The sequence below is a fragment of the Phaethon aethereus genome (genome assembly GCF_964289735.1).
Source record: "Phaethon aethereus genome assembly, chromosome: 1".
Classification (NCBI taxonomy): Eukaryota; Metazoa; Chordata; class Aves; order Phaethontiformes; family Phaethontidae; genus Phaethon; species Phaethon aethereus.
In genome coordinates, this window is record NC_138575.1 from 220,526,090 (window position 1) to 220,545,276 (window position 19,187).

Here is a 19,187-nt window from a genome sequence, read left to right on the forward strand (position 1 = left end):
AGCACTAGTGTGGCCAGCAGGAGCAGGGCAGGGATGGTGCCCCTGTACTGGGCACTGGTGAGGCCGCACCTCGAATCCTGTGTTCAGTGTTGGGCCCCTCATGACAAGAAGGACATTGAGGTGCTGAAGCGTGTCCAGAGAAGGGCAACGGAGCTGGTGAGGGGTCTGGAGCACAAGTCTGATGAGGAGCGGCTGAGGGAACTGGGGTTGTTCAGTCTGGAGGAGGCTGAGGGGAGCCCTCATCGCTCTCTACAGCTGCCTGAAAAGGGTTTTGGCGATGAGGGTGTTGGTCTCTTCTCCCAAGTAACGAATGAAATGGCCTCAAGTTGCGCCAGGGGAGGTTTAGACTGGATATTAGGAAAAATGTCTTCACCAAAACGGTTGTCAAGCATTGGAACAGGCTGCCCAGGGAAGTGGTAGAGTCACCATCCCTGCGGGGATTTAAAATCCATGTAGATGTGGTACTTAGGGATTTGGTTTAGTGGGGGACTTGGCAGTGCTGGGTTAACGGTTGGACTTGATGATCTTAAAGGTCTTTTCCAACCTAAATGTTTCTATGATTCTATGAAATGGAGCACCGAAGAAGTGCCTTAATGAGACATTTAGTGAAAATTATATTCTTGTCTTAGCTTTTTGGTTCAGAAAGTCATACAACTAGATTCACGGGAGAAAACTTACAGCCTTTTAGTAGTACCAAAATGATTTTATGAAATACAAGAAGGGAGCAGTTATTGAATTGGTTATAAACACTAATATCTTTGCAATTACAAAGCTGACCATATATTGTACGCCACTGCCAGGTATTCTATACCTCATTATACTTTCAGTAATGTGGCCAGACACAAGTGCTAAGTCCTCACCACAGCCTCCTACTTCTTTTGTACACTCTTAAGTTCCAACATGACAGTAACTGGAGCACACAAAATTGGATACTTCTACAAGAACCTTGAGATTAAGTGACGTGGATCATCCAAGCAAACAAATCTGAAGCCGATAAAGTACTTCCCAAATGTAACTTACATTCTGAAAGCTCTAAAAATATTTAACCTGCTTATTACACGGGCTTTAAAAAGCTGGTAAAGGAACTTAAAAGTGGAGTAACACATTTGTACAGTATAACATTAAAAACAAACACATGTACTTCTGAAATTGCTTTTAAGTGAAAACATTAGCTATTCCCCCAATGCACCATTTTTAGGAGCTCTTAATATGGATCTCAGGGCAACCCTGCAGTCCAGGAAAAAAAAAAACCTGCAAAGCCAAATAAAATGTTTAAGCTAGTCAATAATCATGATGTTATGTGTTATTATAAAGACTGAGTACAGAGAAAACCTCACTGTAATTACTCAACAGTTTATATTGGAGTTTGAAAACCTGGTAAAAGACAGGTCACTGAAATAAAGAAATTTATAATGGATGTTAATCACTATGTTAAATTCAGTTAGGAGAAGGTGAGAAACATGAGCTATTAATTTAGAAAGAAAACTGCGAGTTAAAACAGTCGAGGTTTTCTATAGCAACTGAAGTCCTTTGAGAGTCAGTAGGATTGACTCTCCAATAGCTTGGAAGAGATCATCTCAGGCAGGAGCTAATCCTGAAACAATCTTGCAGAACACAGGTAAATGGCCCAACAGGGATTCATATACTTAGCTAAAATTTCTCCTTTTCAGAAATCTATTGTGAAATAAAGTATTAAGTCATGAGAGTTTGGAAGGCTATAGCCTGAAGGACTAAACCTTGCAATCTCTCTCAGACAACAGGAAATTGGTTTAATCTTTATACACCCACACACAGGCAGCTCTGCTCCTCAGAAATTTGTTTTCCAGATATAAATGTTCCAGTTTGCTACCCTTCTGAAAGTGATGTACAGGAAGGAGTATCATCATATGCTTAGAGAACTAAACTGAAGCAAAACAGATTAATGTGCTGTTAAGTTACCCAGGAAGTGTTTGGACACATTATTAAAATGGTATCAAAATTAATTTGCAAGACATAATTACTCTAGTCATATTTTATTGTGTCAAAACAGGAAGATCTCTGAGTTTAACTCTTGAGGCAAGTTACCTCTGCTGTCCTGCCAAAAGTTACTGAGCTTTAAAAAGAAATCAGACACTTCCAAGCATCCCAGTCCTCTCAACTATGCACAGTAAGACCCTTCCATCTTAATTTGGACTACCAGGAATTATAATACTTTGATTGCACACTTCCAAAGAGAAGAAATTTTTTTTTTTTTTTTTTTTTTTTTTACAAGCTTCATGTCAAAAGAGACAGCCACTTTCCACAATTCATTTCACCTCAGCCATGTCCTTTGCTCCTTTTTCAATCCCTGCATATGGAAAAACAAAGTTACTGGTGCTGCAAGCCCGACTTTGCAGCCATCCATACATGCACAGAATCAGAGCAGAGCAGCTGGTCAGTGTTGCATTCCTTTGAGTTCTGCGGTTGCAGGCTACAAAGTGAGGCTTAACCAATAATTGCTGCTATTTTCATACTAGAGCACACAGGTGCAAAGACAGTGGGGCAAAATGCAGGAGAAGGCATTCAGAAAGTGGATTTGAAGACAGCAAAATAGTTTCGTAGTAGCACAATAACAACAGTGTAGACACATGTTGAAAGAAAATGGTTACAGACCAGATTAAAAACTCTTAATTGAATATTAAGTTGATTTATAGTAGATAACAGTTTATAGTGCTCTTTTTCAATTGGTTAAAATCCTCTGCATTAAAGCAAGCTATTTATTTTCTCATGTTTATCAACTACTACTCCAGTACTGGCAGCAACTCCTCAGTAAGCTACACTTGCTATCTGCAGTTTATTCTCATAGCCAGCAGCAAAACACGAAAGGCAAGTTTTCCAATCAGCAGCCAAAACATATATAAGACACATTATTTAAATTTTTCTACCATTATTAGAAGCCTCATCAATGGTATATGCCTGCCAACAGATCTAGAACGACAGAGCTGGACTAGCTACTCTATTACATTATAGAATTCCAACATGAGAAACTCAAACAACTGTCCCATGGCTGCTGAAAGCAGTAACTTCAAACTCTGTGTCACTTCGGACTATCCAAAACTGTTCAAGGCTTTTTTTCTTGTTTTGAAGAAAGCACCTAAGCATTTTTACAACATACTTACTCTCGCTCTTTCTCCGTCAGTTTGTCATTGATATTATCTTTGATTGTAGACCGAGAGCCCTTGTGGATTATAGGATACCTGAGTGGCACTTGTAAGAAGTAGGATATCATTGAAACCAAGTGAGCTGTGTAGCCCAGGGCAACAGCAATGCTTCCATCATCTTTTGCTATCAATAATAAAAAAAGATATCATTATTTAATCAATTGGATCTCACTGCAGGCTCAGCACAAGTTCACCCTTACTGCTTAGAGAATGATATAATTAATGAAGTTAGCAGAAGTTATAACTTAAGAATAGATGCATGTCTGAAACAAATTTAGACTTCTTCATGACTGTTTGCAGTTCACTACTTGCCTCTTTCATTAAAGGGCAATGTAAAATGGGTGATGGCTTGTTCTCCTTCCAATTTTACACTTTCAAAGCTAAAAGTCACTCTTCTCAACATTTGGCTGGGTGGGGGAGAGTAAAGAAGAGATGGGAAAAGTGAAACAAAATTCCCAAGACAAAATTCAAGTCTTAAACTTTTTGGTTTTCTCTAGACGTAGCGGACATGTACAACTGAGGTCAGGGAAAAGCTGCATACCTCCATAACTTTGTTCATTAGTGAGATCAGTTGAAGAGACATTGACCCCAGGGCATGAACTCTGTTATCTGCCAATAGCTGGAAGAACTTAGCTTAACTCATTATTTTAAACTATCATTTTCAATTTGACATTTCAGGTTTTAACCTTAAAGCTTCACTTGCCCGGACTACACACAGGTCTTGCGATTCAAATTACATTCTTTAGCTATGTAAGGGCTTTTACTTTCTGTTTTGCTCTATTTTTCTTCTTTCTAAGCGAACACACCAATACAAACGACATAAAAGAGTCATCCCTTCTGAGGCACAAACATCAGCTAAACACAGGACCTTCTAAGAAAGCTTATAATGATGTTCAATGACAACTATGAAATCATACTGAGCTCTATTAGAACACAACAAAACATAAGGATTTAAAAGTTACACTCCTTTCAAAAAGGAGTAAACAGTGTTCAACATTTGCAGCAAAACCTGCTTTTTAGGGAATTAATTTTTTTTGATCCTTCAGATGCCTGATTCTTTTTTTAATTATTATTATCAGCTAAGAGTTGGAAATAAGATATATGCCAGACAGCTGGTTTTCAAATTTAACCACATATTTCACTAAGTTAAATGCTTAGTAGTTCTTCCTCATAATACATTATTTCTAGAGACTTTGATACAGAATTAGTACTTTTTTTGGTAAGGATTTAATATCAGTAATGGGCTGAAAGATGCACACCACTGATTTCTCAATAATTAGCAAACTGAGTTCATTACCACATTTAGCGCAATTAGAAAAACAAAGCAAAAGACTGGTTTTTGTCATACTGACAAATTAATTTATTTCAAAGATTATTCCTCCGTTATTATAGCATCCAATATACATGTTGTTAGCACATGCTAATACCTATGGGATGGCTTTAAAGAGTTTGACAGCTGACTGAGGTTTTTGCCCAAGAAACCACACGCCTTACAGGCCAAGCAAGTATTGGGAGTGAGAAATCCTCTAGGGGATTTTAATGAAGTTCCAATTCGTGTCAAACACTTGTAGATTAATGCATGTGGTTACCTGTACAACTGTTATACAGACAGGCTTATTATATACACTTTCTTCCGCAGTAGGATGACTGTAGACAGCCAAAGTAGAAGCTGACTTCTAAAACACTCCACACAGTCAAGCAGCTTTAAAGTCTTCCTTATGCAAGATATTTATTTGGTAAGTTCACCAACAACTACAGCAAACTGAATGGGGATTCGTGCACCTTGCCTCATCGCGATTTATGGACTGAAAGTAGCCACAATGGGATTTCAGGTCAGACACAAGTATTTTCCAGAATCACTAAGTTTGGTAGGCACCTCTGGAAATGACGTGGTCCTAGTCCCCTGCTCAGAGAAGGGTCAGCTACAGCAGGTTGCCAGGACTGTGTCCAGTTGGGTTTTGAGCATCCCCAAGGATGGAGACTCCACAGCCTCTCCGGGTAACCTGTTCCAGCATTTCAATATTGCATCTTAGAAAACAGAGTCAACAGTAACTTCCTTTGTACTAGCTAGGAAGTAGGAATAAATAATGCATCAGTTCTCTTCTAGTCTAGACCTTTCCAGTCAGAAATGTGGATCCTAAGCCAATGCTATCAGTTTACTTAATTTTATGAAGTTTAGAAGCATTGTCAACTGTAACAACTGAATTAAGAATATCCAGCTACCTTGAAAGTCTTCAGAATTAGGAAGCTTGACTCCACAAACAAAGTAATCCTTTTGATCATTCTGTAAGTTTAAAAATCAACAATGGAGAGTGAGAATGGAACAATAACATCCAGAAAACAGAAATCTTCACAAAATCCAGTGACAACAAACCATTTTTGTAAAGAAAAAACTAAATATTCAATGAAACCCAGAGTGATTTTGACATAGTGTTTTAGTCCACATTTCATATAGTTCAGAAATAAATGTAACTTTTTTAAAGAAGGAAGAGCTTCATCTTAATCAATTTATTATATAAATGGTTTTGGAGCTCAATATTTTGTCATCTGTTTATGTGCACTCTGTTAAAGTGCAGCTAGCCTACTATCAGGGTTACTTTATATAATTGTAAACAAAATGGAAAGTATCCATTAAATTACAGCTATAGCTATTCTACTTTCATAGTGGAGACTATTTGAGAGATGTCGGCATAAGTCCTCTCCCTGGGAGGTTTGCAATTTAAGGACCAAATCCAAGAAAAAGCTGGAAAAAACAGCATGAGTGAAGAGCAAGTCTCATCATGAATAAAACATGATATTTGCTTGAAGTGTAATAAATAGAAAGTTCATTTCATATCAAGCAGATTTTTAGAACAGTAAAAACATACCAGATCAATAGGGTAGATATAGGATAGCTCCGACAGCAATTGCTTGCATCGAATAGTCTGCTGGGCATTTGTCTTCAAAAACAGTTCTCTTTGGGGAAAGAGATCCCAAAAACATTAGTTTCTTCAATAGCTTTAAGTAAAGTTATCAAGGCCCTCGTATCCCTTCTGCATCTTCCCAAGTATCACCTCCCCTTCTCAAAAAAGCTAGGTAATTCCAGAAAGATAATTACAGAAGACTAAGCTAACTTTCAATTGTACTTCATCTTGTAGGCATGTTTTGACCATGACAATAAGTATTGCAAAGCTGTGTTTCACCTAAACAGACCTGAAAGTCCTATCGTAGTCTGCACATGCAACCAAGCACGTTTGCTTTTCTCCTAGATTTGCCACTGCTAATTATCACTTTAGATGTCTACAAATTGTAGCAGAAATGGCTTAACAGAAGTTTCACGGTGACATTAGGAAGAGTTTGGTGCCATAAGACCCACTTCAAATGCCCTAATCTCAAGCCTGTATTTCCTTTCCAATAGCAGAAAAAGCACAGGTCCTTTTACCTCTTAGCAGTGCATTCCTTTCTTAATTCATGCAGGGATTCGTTATGCTCTTGAAGTTTCTGGTATTCAGTCTCAAATGCATTTTCTAAACAACATGCGGAATCAGGAAAAAAATTAGTATCAAATATTTTCTTAGTTATCTGAAGTTTTAGAATTAGATACTGACACAAATGCTGGCAATAACCTCTCATTTACTCTTACATGCCCATTTTCCATGTTATGCTGCCAAACTGGGGAACGACAGTGCAGGAGGAACACAAGCCTTCACCCATGATACACCATTCACCAGCCAAATACAACCAACAAAACCTCATTTGCCTTTAACACCTGTTCCCCTCATGTCCACAATAGTGGAGTAAGCCAGTTAAGGCATCTCAATACCTGCAGAACAAGAATTAAGTAAATGGCAAAAACCTCATTTTCAGTAGTGACTAATTATTTTAGATTCAGCTAGGTATTGAAGGGGAAAAAAAAAAAAAGATCCTGCAATGAGATCAGGTATCTGTCTAGTTTGGTCTCTGGTGAGCTCCAGAGAAACAGTGATATAGCATTTTACTATAGGACACTTTCCCAGTAAAACAAAACACCAAGACGACTGAGCATTTCACCTTTCACTTGCATTGTAAGCTAAGAGGGATTTTTGTCTTCTAACACTTAAAATGAGATCCTAATCACAGGTATAATGACATCCCTCATGACATTATACCATGCCTCCATCAAGCCACTGTTTACTGCATTACAATGCAGCGCTTCTGATTTTCTCATAAAATTTAATTAAAGACAGACTTAAGATTGCTTTAGAGAGGTGTCATAGTAAGAAGTTGTTTAGAGACAAGATACCAGAAACTGCTGTCCAGAATTCAGTATAACACAGATGGTGAAAAGATTATTATCTGGCTGCAAACTTCAGATAAGGAAAAGCCAGAGAGCCAGACCAAAAAAAACCAAAATCACCTGGTCATTATGATCAAAAGCTAGGCTACTACTCTGCTGATCAGCAGGTTATGAACATCTGCAATAGAAGCAGTAATGATTCTACACTTACCTCTGTCATGCAAAGTGTTTTTCTCCTTATGCAACAAGGCTACTTCTTGACCAAGGGCCTTCTTCTGCCTCTCCAGTTCATTACGTAGCACCAGGATCTTCAACTGTAAACATTCACTCTCCTTTTTCTATTGGAAGAAAAATAGATTAAAAAAATAAAAATTAAAAGTTTTTCTGCACACAAGCAGTTCCATAAAAGGGGTGATAGAAGGGAAGAGAAAAATAGTTTGGCAGACACTAGTCTTGTTCTAAGGGCTGAGCTCATACATTACAACAGGCAATAGATTACCAAAGACCCTAACCATTTTGCTGCTTTGAAAGGAGAGAAACCCAGCTGTGTCCCACAGCACTTGTTCCTCCTGTGGGATCCATCTCCTCTTCTGTGATGCAACCTGGCCCAGGGCAGAAATTAAGAGAGGAAGGAGGGGTGGGAGGAAGCTTCTGCAGGACAAGTACGTAGAGACTAACGGCAGAGTGCTAGCAGCATGATGAGCATTCATTCCCTGGCAAAGGGTTCAGCAACAAGAGGGAAGATGAGCAATGAGGAGTCTATACTAAATTGAGGCAGGGAGCTGGAAAAGGGTTGGAAATGTCTGAGCTGCACTATTAGATCCAATTCTCAGCTTCAGGGTGAGGAGAAAAAAAAAAAAAAAGGGACACAAAAGGAACGAACACATAGCAGGGAGCAGATTATGTCATTACACACAATTATATTTGAAGGATTCCTTCTTTAAAAGTGTTAGGATTTGTCCTGTACCTACTCTAAACCTATTCCTGTTTTTAAAAAGAATCTGTTTTTAGTTCGATGCAACATCTTCACTAAGAAATTGTGCTGCCACGCGCTTAGTGAAGCGGAATTTTCTATTATAAGAAATGGTGGGTTTTGTTGTTGTTTTGGGGTTTTTGGGTTGGTTTTTGGTTGTTTTGGGGTTTGGGGGGGGTGGTTTTTTTTAAGGAAGCAACATCTACCATGTTGATTAGATACTTGTTGAAAGTAACTAGAGACAGATTCAAAACGGAAGAGAGTAATTACATCCCTTCAGTCCAATCACACCTCTGATAGAGTTCAAAACTTGAAGGGGCAATCAGACATACTTGCGAGCAAGTCTTGTGCAAGTACTACAAGACACCGTCACTTTGTACAACTCCGCTAGCTTTCACTTTTTCAAGCAGTTAATGGAAATGTTTCTTCAACACTAGCTGCCTGAAAAAGTCAGTTCTTGCTGAACTCTTCCTTCCACTTCAAGTTTGCTTCAATTACATATGTATGCTCAGCCTTCTGGTTCAGGACTGCAGCAGGAAACATGACTCAATAATGAGGAATGAAACTATAATTCACACACTTACAAAGGGGAATGGAAGCCCAACAAAAGTTTCCACTATTGAACAAAGGACAAGAAAAATAGGCAATAATTTCCTTGTACCATAGACTATGGTTGCTAAGAAGTTTCATCATGTGTACTATCATCATCATTTTTTGTTTTAGTGTTATTCATATAGTTTTGCTCACACATGATTATCAAGGAAAAGCTGTTGCACGGAGGGAGAAGGATATCCATAACTGCAAAAAAGATGGTTAGAAACTTTTTAATAGCCAAGATCCCAACAGAAGGCAAAGAACCTCTGGGTTGGAGTCACTCACAGGAGATGTTATGTCGTCCCTTGAGGGAACTGACTTCTTTGCTTCTTTGTCTACAATGCAACCCTGTAATTAGAGTGGGTAAACAAACTCCCATTTTTCCATTTTGTCAAACCCTTAAACCAGTTTGACACTTTTGGAAATTAAGTGAGTACTCTCAACCCAGAACCCACCTTACAGAAATAAAGTAGCTTCACATCACAAGTTTGCCCTTTCCTACACAAGGCACCAGACACGTGCCAGTGAGTACCAATATAATGAAGTCACCACGAGCCACACTTGTTCTGTCATTGCTTTGAGCTGAGCTCAGCCTTTCTGGGCAAAAAGTGGAAACTAGCACCAGTACACTTTTCTGGAAAGGGGAAAAGGACAGGCAAAACAAACTGTCAAAAGCTATTCCAAGATCTAATATAATTCCTGCTTAAAATTAATGTGTCACTTGAGTGACAGCTTTTGCATGAATTCTGTTCACCCAAAGGGAGTAGGGGTGCAAGAAGATACAGCCAGTAGACTCACCTCACTAAACCCACCACAGGATCCTGTCAAGATTTATCTAAATCATTAAAGGTTTGGTTTTCCTGATAAACCTCTTTCATGCACTGTGCAATATTTATGCTTTTATAGTATAAAAGCAATTATACAAAATAAAAGCATACTACAAGACACCTTGTAAAAGTATCCTGTATGAGGAATAGTGTGGCCAGCAGGAGTAGGGAAGCGATTGTGCCCCTGTACTCGGCACTGGTGAGGCCGCACCTTGAATCCTGTGTTCAGTTTTGGGTCCCTCACTACAAGAAGGATGTTGAGGTGCTGGAGCGTGTCCAGAGAAGGGCAACGAAGCTGGTGAGGGGTCTGGAGCACAAGTCTGATGAGGAGCGGCTGAGGGAACTGGGGTTGTTTAGTCTGGAGAAGAGGAGGCTGAGGGGAGACCTTATCGCTCTCTACAACTACCTGAAAGGGGGTTGTGCTGAGGTGGCGGTTGGTCTCTTCTCCCAAGTAACCAGCGATAGGATGAGAGGAAATGGCCTCAAGTTATGACAGGGAAAGTTTAGGTTGGATATTAGGAAAAATTTCTTCACTGAGAGGGTGGTCAGGCATCGGAACAGGCTGCCCAGGGACGTGGTGGAGTCACCATCTCTGGAAGTGTTCAAAAAACGTGTGGATGTGGCGCTTCAGGACATGGTTTAGGGGACATGGTGGTGCTGGATTAATGGTTGGACTTGATGATCTTAAAGGTCCTTTCCAACCTAGTGATTCTGTGATTCCATATATAGGATAAGTAATCTATCAATCCATCTGAGTAACACACATCAATCTAAAATCCATTACATTACACTTCGCAGATGAGTTCCTATCTGAAGTGACAGGTTTAAATAAAGATTTCATGTTCAAGTGTTAAATAAAAAAAACAAGCTTACAGTCAAGACACCAGCCAGATGCTTCAGCAAGCCTGCAGAATACAGTTTTAAATAATCAAACTTACCAGTTCATTGCTTGTAGATGTACATCTCAGCTTTTCTTCAATCTCCCTTCCTATCTTCTGAACAGTTACCTGAGTCTGTTTAATTGCACACTGGGCTCTGTGAAGCCTGTAAGGAGAAAAGAAAGTTACAGCTGTACTAAAGGTTCCCCACACATCTTCCAATGATGAATGCATCAGCCGCCTCAAAACCAGCAGCAGTAATATGAATCCAGATTGTCACCTTCTATTTTGAAATAAAACATTAAAAGAGGAATCATGACTTGCACAGTTATATAAATGAGTATCCAAAGCAAACGAGGAAGTCTCTAAATTCGATCAACTACCAAATGTCCTTTTCATTTGTTAAATTCAATAGATGCCAATAAGGCAAAGCTGTAGGTAAGAGAGCAGGTAATTATAGGGATCTCTGCTACAATTAATGTATAATACTGTTAACATCAAGACAGATACACACATGACAATTATCATGAGCATTGTTAACTTTCAAAAAATTCAAGTATCCTTTAGATAACACACAGTTACCCAGGCCAAGAGCACAAACTACCCTTTAGTACCTCCAAGGTATGCCATGGGCCCTTTGGTAAGAAAAACATTGGTTTCTTAATTGACTCATGTTCGAAGCGTGAAAAGATGATGATCATGATGTGTTTCTGATCATTAGTTCTGGCTTCAGGGTGAAGAGGGAAAAACAATTATTTGCCATATTTATTAAAAAAAAAGAATCAGGCAGAGGAAAGCAATGGCAAAAACAGGTCTAAGAAAGGCATTAACATCTTAAAATTAACATGAGTAGAAGTTAACGTATTTTTTAGGAAAAATGAGAGTTGGTCTGCAGACATAGACTATGTCTTTAAAGGCATGCAAACCCAGGCTTACTTTTCCCATTCATAATTTCACCTCTAATGGCTTCTCCTTTTGTAAGGATATTATTCAGGCAGCCTTACTGCTGGGATAAGCACTTAACCAAGGCCTAGTCAGAACAGCAAAAGCATGGTCAGATAATCTACTGTATGACATTAGCGCTTTGCCAGGCAAACATAACAAGAAGACCAAGCTCGTTTCAATGCACGCTTTAATGACCACCTCCGCTTTGCCAAAATTAAAAATCTCTGCCTCTTCATAGGAATGTTTAATTTTACTAAAGCAAGGCTACAAATTTGCTGTGAGCAAGGACCAAAGCACTAGAGCATATAGAAAAGCCTGCTCAGCTCCTTCCTTTCATGTTCTCTAATCTCTTCCAGATTTATAAGCAATTGAGGCATTTCTATTTAAAGGTTTTGGTTAACCATTTTTAACGGCCTGTATGCAGCTAGACCAAGACAACCAGGCTACATGCTTCAGGTATGAGTAACCACAAAGCATTAATCCGTGTCATCCAAACCATCTCCCCTCAGCATCCCATCTCAACTCAACAGCACACGATACATACTGGTTAATCGGTGTGAGGACAGTGCCTGAACCACCTAGCCCAGCAAACAAATCCACCAAGGAGATTATACACAGGCAACAGGGAACAAGCAGTGCTCATAATATTAAATAAGGTCATTGCAATTTAGGGCTTTTACATGTTATAACTCTAAGTGAATACATTTAAGTCATCAGAAGCCTTTAGTTCCTTCATGCTATTGCTTCTCCTAAACAACACTCTGTAGTAGATTTTTGTTTCACATTATAATAAGTGATCCCACTGGTTTCTTTACAGCTTCTCAGACTGCTTATAGCACATGCAAACCAGTATACACCTTAGGATACTTCTTCAAATTGGTGAATCTATACCTAAAGGTATATTCCTAAGCTACAAATACTGCTATAAAGAATAATTCAGCAATCTGTTTTTAATATGAAACAGTTTTCTTTTTAAGCCAAAAGTCATCCAGTCATTTCTTGCAATATAAAAAGAGCCCTACAGTTAAACTTGGCTGCCTTGATGCCAAATAGCACCATTTACATTGAGTCAACCAGTATCACTAAGGTTTTTTTTTCTTGTGATCCCAGTATGTTCACTGTTGTTCTGAGAACTTTAAAATGGTAACAGTAAGATCATGACCACATCCAAAGTTAAGCCTTCCAAGATTAAAATTTTAGGGACTTCATGTCACAAAAGCAGCAACTATCAACAGATATTTCCCTTCCCCGGCCAAAAAAGCCCCCGCTGCAACCACACGGAAATCTTTGGTCATCCAACAACGGGAATACAAACTAAGACATAAGAACCACAGGATGGAAATTTTGTCCATCATTTCTGCATGCACAAGACAGACTTCAGTGAAGGCAATTACAATTGCACCAGTGAATGGAGATCAGCAAGTTGAGGCCATAAATCTGGATTAAAATTTACATATAATGAATGGAGAGAAACTTCAATGCTAACTGGCCGCATATTGTTTCCATTTCTAGCCTGAATGCAAGTCCAACGCTACAGTCTAAAGTTAGCACAATTTATGCTTTGAGTACAATCCGGCTCGGTTTAGTAACTGAAAATGGTGAGCCAACTGGTGGCATAACATGTGTGTTAGCAGGGAATGCAGAATTCTTCCTAGATTGTTCAAGAAGGTTTTTTATTATTTATTATTAAAATTAGCACTTCCATAGCTCTTTAAGAGCTCATTCAGGGCTTCAAGAGGCCACTGGCCTGCTACCAAATTTCCTTCGGCAGTCAGGAAAGCCAAGCCAGTTCCAGCAGAAACTCAAGCCTTTATAAAAGGAGAGTTTAGCCAACAGTGTCGTCATCCTGTGTCTGCAGGCTGTTCTGGTGTCTCTGCAGCAGCTCACAGCCATTGTTAGCCAGCAGCAGAGTAATACAAACGTTAAGGGTGACAGATTTACTGCTGTTGCTTGAGGCCCTAAGAGCTGCTGTGCAATTGTCCAACATCAGTTGAGTTGCATGGTGCTGCCTGGGAAAGAACTGAAAAGCAAAGCAGACGTTAGAATTCCTTACCACCCTAATATAGTTTGGAGATGAAGAGCCATGAAGCTGTTGTTCCACTTCCATTCTCATATCACCTGCTTTCTGAGATGGGAGAGACTTAATAGGAAACAAAATACTCTCCCTTCCTTTGGAAGTGTAAAAGACGGTGGGATAGGTCCAAAAACACTAGCCATGTACCGTAAGCTAAGACCAACAAAAGCTGCATCCCTAATCGATCCAGGAAGAACCATCAGGCAAAAATTCAGTATCTCTCCTCTTCACTTTCTAGTTCCCAGGTAGTTGAAACATGGGCTATTTGGAGTATTTCTCCAAGGCTTTTCAAGTCTGAAATAAAACTGTTTCCTCTTCTCCCCAAAAAAACCCTACTTTCCACCTTGGTTGTAAGATTTGAAACAATTCTAGCATACAATGTTCTGCCAATCAATTCAAAATGGGCACTGACTTGGAAGAAAAACAAAAGTTTGCCAAGTTTTTGATTTCTTCACCATTACAGGATTTCTTTGCAATAACATCCTTGTCTTGTTTGCAAGATCAAGCAAATTTCCTGACGACCCAATGACTGCACAACACAGTGGTCCAACTTAACTTGACTTTACAACTTGGAAAGGTGCTATAACAACACATTCGTTCTCTTTCAGCTTGCAGTAAGTTTGAGGCAGCATCTGAAGCTTCAGCTGAAGCACTTTCCTTTAAGACACAGTGCAGTATTGTGCAACTGAGATATCCCTCTTGGACATGAATTAGTCTAGAGATTTACTAGTTAATAAAGCAAGTTCACTCCTGAGTGCAATCTTTAAAAAAACTGAAAGCTGCAATGTAGTGACAGTTGTGCCTATTAAGGTAACATATGCTTATATTTACATTAATGAACGGGTATGAACTTTGTTAGACATTTGATCCATGATTTTGTAGTTCTATCATACATTCCAAGTATCTATTTGCTTCTATCAGGTACATCTGGATTTTTCATGTGCAGAATTTTAAGCCATAAATACATCAATTAATTACAGCAGTCACATTCTACAGCTACTTCTCACAAGAGAAATAAATGCCTACAGTCTTATTTGCCAGAACAACCTTAGTTTACAATGAGACTAAATTTAAACTGAGAATTACTACCAGGGATTTAGAAAATAGGACAGAACTCTTCTGGCAGTAAGAAAGATGTAGGATCCTGGAAGCAAAATACCCAAGCCTACTATTAAAAAAAAATCCAAGACTTTCCTATTAAATACAAAAAAATGGAACACACACTTCTTTATATCAGTTTAAAAATTAGATTATGGAGAGTGCCAGCCAGCTAGAACATATTTTTCACATAGCCACTTAAACCATCATTTGCTACATCTGCTTTCCCACAAAGAAAAAAAAATCTTCTAATTTATTATCATACACTCTCTTTCCCACTTTCCTCAGAAACCTATACCTACAATTTGTCAAAAGCAGATGTATAGTGAGAGAAGACAGTAGGGAGTAAGAAGAGAATAAAATGCAAGTCTGACTTGTTCATTTATGGCATTAAACCTCTACAAGAGCCAGTGCTGTAAGAAACTCAAACAAGACAGTGCTGTTGAAGCACAGATACTTTCCATCATTCTCTCAAACAGTTTTGTATTGACTTACACATGTAAGACTGAAATTAAGTTTCTGAATAATCAAGTCCATGTGGACACTGCAACACTGGATGCTTTGAGCTATTTGCAAATGGAGAAAAGGAAAAAATAGGTCTATCAAACTGGCAGCAAAGGAATCGCTGCACTCCTGTGTGAGGAACATTTGAAGGAGCTAGCTAGTATATAGATCACCTTCAATACACAGAGCATGAACAGAAAAGGAGGGTCTTAATGTGGAGCACAACTTGTTCCAGAAATGAAGTCACAAAACCTGACATGTCTCTAGACCTTTTATTCAATTCACAGATTTGACTCCAGCATTCTGATGGATTTATGGCTTCATTTTTTCATTCAAATAACAAATGTATTTATGGCAAATAACAAAGGATGTTTCTTTCTGTTCTTTATACCGGTGCTTATCAATTTGTGGTTGCAGAAACCTTGTTGCCAGCGGAACAGAATCACATTCAAGACACTGTATATAGTCAAAAGGTAAATTACATGCAAATCAAATGTCCAAAGGGCATAAATATGTAAAGATGACTCCTACCAGAAGGACAGTGACACTAATAGAATCCAACAGTCTTTTGCTGACATGTAACTTGCCAACAAATCTTAATATAAGTTTCAATTCTCACTCTCAGACAGAGAGCAAGCCTAAGACTGGAGTTCACTGCACAACTAAAAAGGAAGGTGCATAAATTCAGGTTGAATTGGGTGGACCCTGTAACCCAAAAGGGAAACAGCTGCTCTCAAGTTGACTGTGTTCTTCCAATCGCAGTCCATGCAACTGATAAGGTGTTTCTGACAACTGAACATAGACCTTACCCACTGGAAGGAAAAGGAGGAGAAACACAAGTCAATATTCAGGTGACTCAGTTTTTTCAAGCTGCATAGTGCTGCACTTTTTCCTGGAAGCCATCCCCAAACTCAAATCAAAGTTTACATCGAAGAGCAGTATAATTCTACAGCTGAATTGGAGAAGCAACATCTCCCACCAGACAAGGGGATGGTCATAACGTTCACAGGAGTACTCTGCAGTCATAGGTAAATGTACCACCCTGCCCTGTTTTCAATTACCAAAGAGATTAGAGCATTTTCCCCAATGTGAGATCTTTAATCCATTTTATTTGTTCCCAAAATGCAGTATTGGCTTTCCCTGATGCAGCTGGGTATTTCTGAGCATTTTGAAGACATGACCGCATTCACTACAATCATTGCCCAGGCTGAAAGACACAGCAGTTAGCAGCACCATTACTACAGCCATATCCAGGACAAAGTCATAACAAAAAAATAAGGAAGAGTCCCAATATCACTGTTCATAAAAATCTTCCTTCTTAAATACTTTCAGGTATCTGTTTGAAAATTATTTAGCGAAGTGACATGCTCTGTTCTTCATCAACTCTAACAAAGCCAGAAAAAGGAGGAGGACTCGGTTATGACTTCTAATCTAACTGAACATTGCTTCGTTGATGTGGTCTTTTACATGCCGTCACAAATAAAGAATAAAGCTATTTTTGAAGTTCTGCACAGCTCTGTGTAATCTCTCTCAAACAGTGCTCTGAAACCAAGTTTGATCAAGAGCTAGCAACATGCCTATCACGCTCACATTAATAATCTGCCACTGTAGGGGTGTTTTATTCCATATGGCATATTAGGAAAGCTGAAGATAAGAGCAGCAGCAGCCTACTAAACCTGTAGCTAAGTTAACATACAAAAAAAACCCACCTCTTTCTTATGCTTCATGGACTGTTTCAACTCGCTATGACCCGCGCCGCTCTCTTTTACAGATTTTGGCAAAAGTCAGGCTTGTAAATTGACTCTTCTGATGACTGATTAGCCTCTTTCCATATAGCTTAGCACCACACAAGTAAAATGCCTGGGAACAGATTTGTCCAAAAGTCTGATTCCACAGATCAAAATCCCTAAGGAACCTCTCAAAAAAATTCAGATCCCAGTTTCCACCTCCATTGCTACTTCCCAGGAAGACACTACCTCACAATTCCAGCCCATGGGGTTTTTAGGCCAAGAGAGATGACACTTGTTACACTGTTCATCCACTTCGGTACTGCCCATTAGAGTACACAGAGGCACTCAAGAGGTCCAATTACAGTTCATATTTATTTATACTGGCCTTAGGCCACCTGGGTTTTCATGTCCAGAGCCAAGAGGATGCCTGCCTTGTCTTGGCTGCCTATACAGCACTGAGAGCCAAGTCGTCCAGGTGGAAATCTTCCCTAGTTAGTACCAACAAGCCTGGCCATCACAGAAAAACCACCACACTTATCACTAGCAAAGCAAAGTTTTAGCAGCGGAGCATACTGATTTAAGAGCACAAGTCAGGCTATGAGGAATCCTACTACCCATTCCACACTTGAGATGGTGTTTTTCCACATCTGCTGAGAGAAGGTGATGGTAGCAGCAGTAGCAACATTGAAGTCTGAAAGTTTGCAATGTGAGCCAGCAATTTGATTGCCACGATACTCACAGGAAAAGCTAGAACAAAGCACTGCAAGAACATCAGGCTGTTAGTGGCAGCCTTTTCCTGCCACATACACACCACTTTCACAGGACATGGCACTGGTCCTCCTGCATGAACATCCATAACTACAACATTTACAAAGGTTAGTCATGGCTCTGACTTGGGCTCCTTCTCTGAGGGAAGAACGGCAAAGGAAAGACCTAGAAACAAAAGACTTAACTAGCAGTGCGTAGTTTAAAATGAAAAAAAAAAATCTTTCATACCTCTCCTTACCTCTAAATACACATCTACCAGCATGCTAAAAGGAACAGGCGAGCAAAGAACAACTCCCTATTTCCATGTAGTCAGAACTGCAGAGGCTTGCGGCTGAATCCTACCTACCGCACAGCTCCATTCAGTTCACTTCTTTCATGGAGATGAGGGTGGAAATAAAGGAACTTAAGGTATATTCAGAAGACAGTACAGCCTTGTGTGGCTCACCTCTGGGTTTGTCATCAGATGCTGCAGAACGCCCCACAGCTAGAGAGTAGCTGATAGCAAGTTTTCTTCCTGCTTTCCCTCCTTTTCACCTCAGCAAATGTCTGGAAGCCTGAAGTTTGGAATTGCTGCTTACAGCAACTATACAATAGCAAAATCTGACTGAGCTACTGGCTGTCAAGACAGGACACTCCAGCATTGTTCAAGACTGACTTATCTTGTGCTTCTCCTTAGCTGTAAACAGGCCAAGGTACCCCCAAGACACACCTTAGCACGAAGCAGTTTAAGTCCATGAAGACCTTGCTCACTCCATCATTCCCCACTCAGAGAGCTTATGAAAAACAGCTTTGAGTTTAGCATAATTTCCATGTGTTAAAAATAGCTGCCCAAAGGCATGTGCAATTCCACTGACTACAGTCTCAGAGAAACTACTCTGAGGTACTAATGAGTTTTTCAACACTACAACTACTGACGTTGACTGTGTACTTTTGTCTCTTTTTCTAGTTTCAGAGATCAACTTGTGGAATTACTGTTCATTCAATAAGACTGCTAATAAAGATGGAAGAACTTAAACACACAAGTAATGTATTTGCTAAAAAGTGTCTTTCCTAAGATAGGCAGAGCTAAACAAAAGCTGATTTTATATTGTGTCCTATGTTCTAGTCTTGGTCACTTAAAATAGCTTATTTTACCAACATTTCAAAGTTTCAGACTGCAGATAAATGCTACCTACATTTGTATTCTTAAATAATATCTCTTCAGTGACATGACATACATTCTTCTTTAAATGAACAATTATATTACAAATTACAAATCCTGAAACAAAGCCTGTCACTTGAAGCATAACCCTGGCCTATGACAGATTATGAAACCTGAAGACAACGGGCATACTTAAAGCACTAGGACTTAAGACAATTTCT

At 39.3% G+C, this 19,187-nt stretch overlaps 1 protein-coding gene across 2 annotated transcripts in view; it reads right to left on the minus strand.

The window, feature by feature from the left end:
* UVRAG (UV radiation resistance associated) overlaps window positions 1-19,187 on the minus strand; it is a gene marked incomplete at its 5' end in the record, with an annotated part of 104,154 nt that overhangs the window by 49,455 nt on the left and 35,512 nt on the right. For both annotated transcript variants that reach the window (XM_082009508.1, XM_082009507.1), the window contains 6 exons: window positions 3,138-3,303; window positions 5,403-5,463; window positions 6,047-6,134; window positions 6,601-6,685; window positions 7,646-7,772; window positions 10,767-10,872. In XM_082009508.1, coding sequence (XP_081865634.1) covers window positions 3,138-3,303; window positions 5,403-5,463; window positions 6,047-6,134; window positions 6,601-6,685; window positions 7,646-7,772; window positions 10,767-10,872 — 633 coding nt within the window. The remainder of the gene's footprint in view (window positions 1-3,137; window positions 3,304-5,402; window positions 5,464-6,046; window positions 6,135-6,600; window positions 6,686-7,645; window positions 7,773-10,766; window positions 10,873-19,187) is intronic.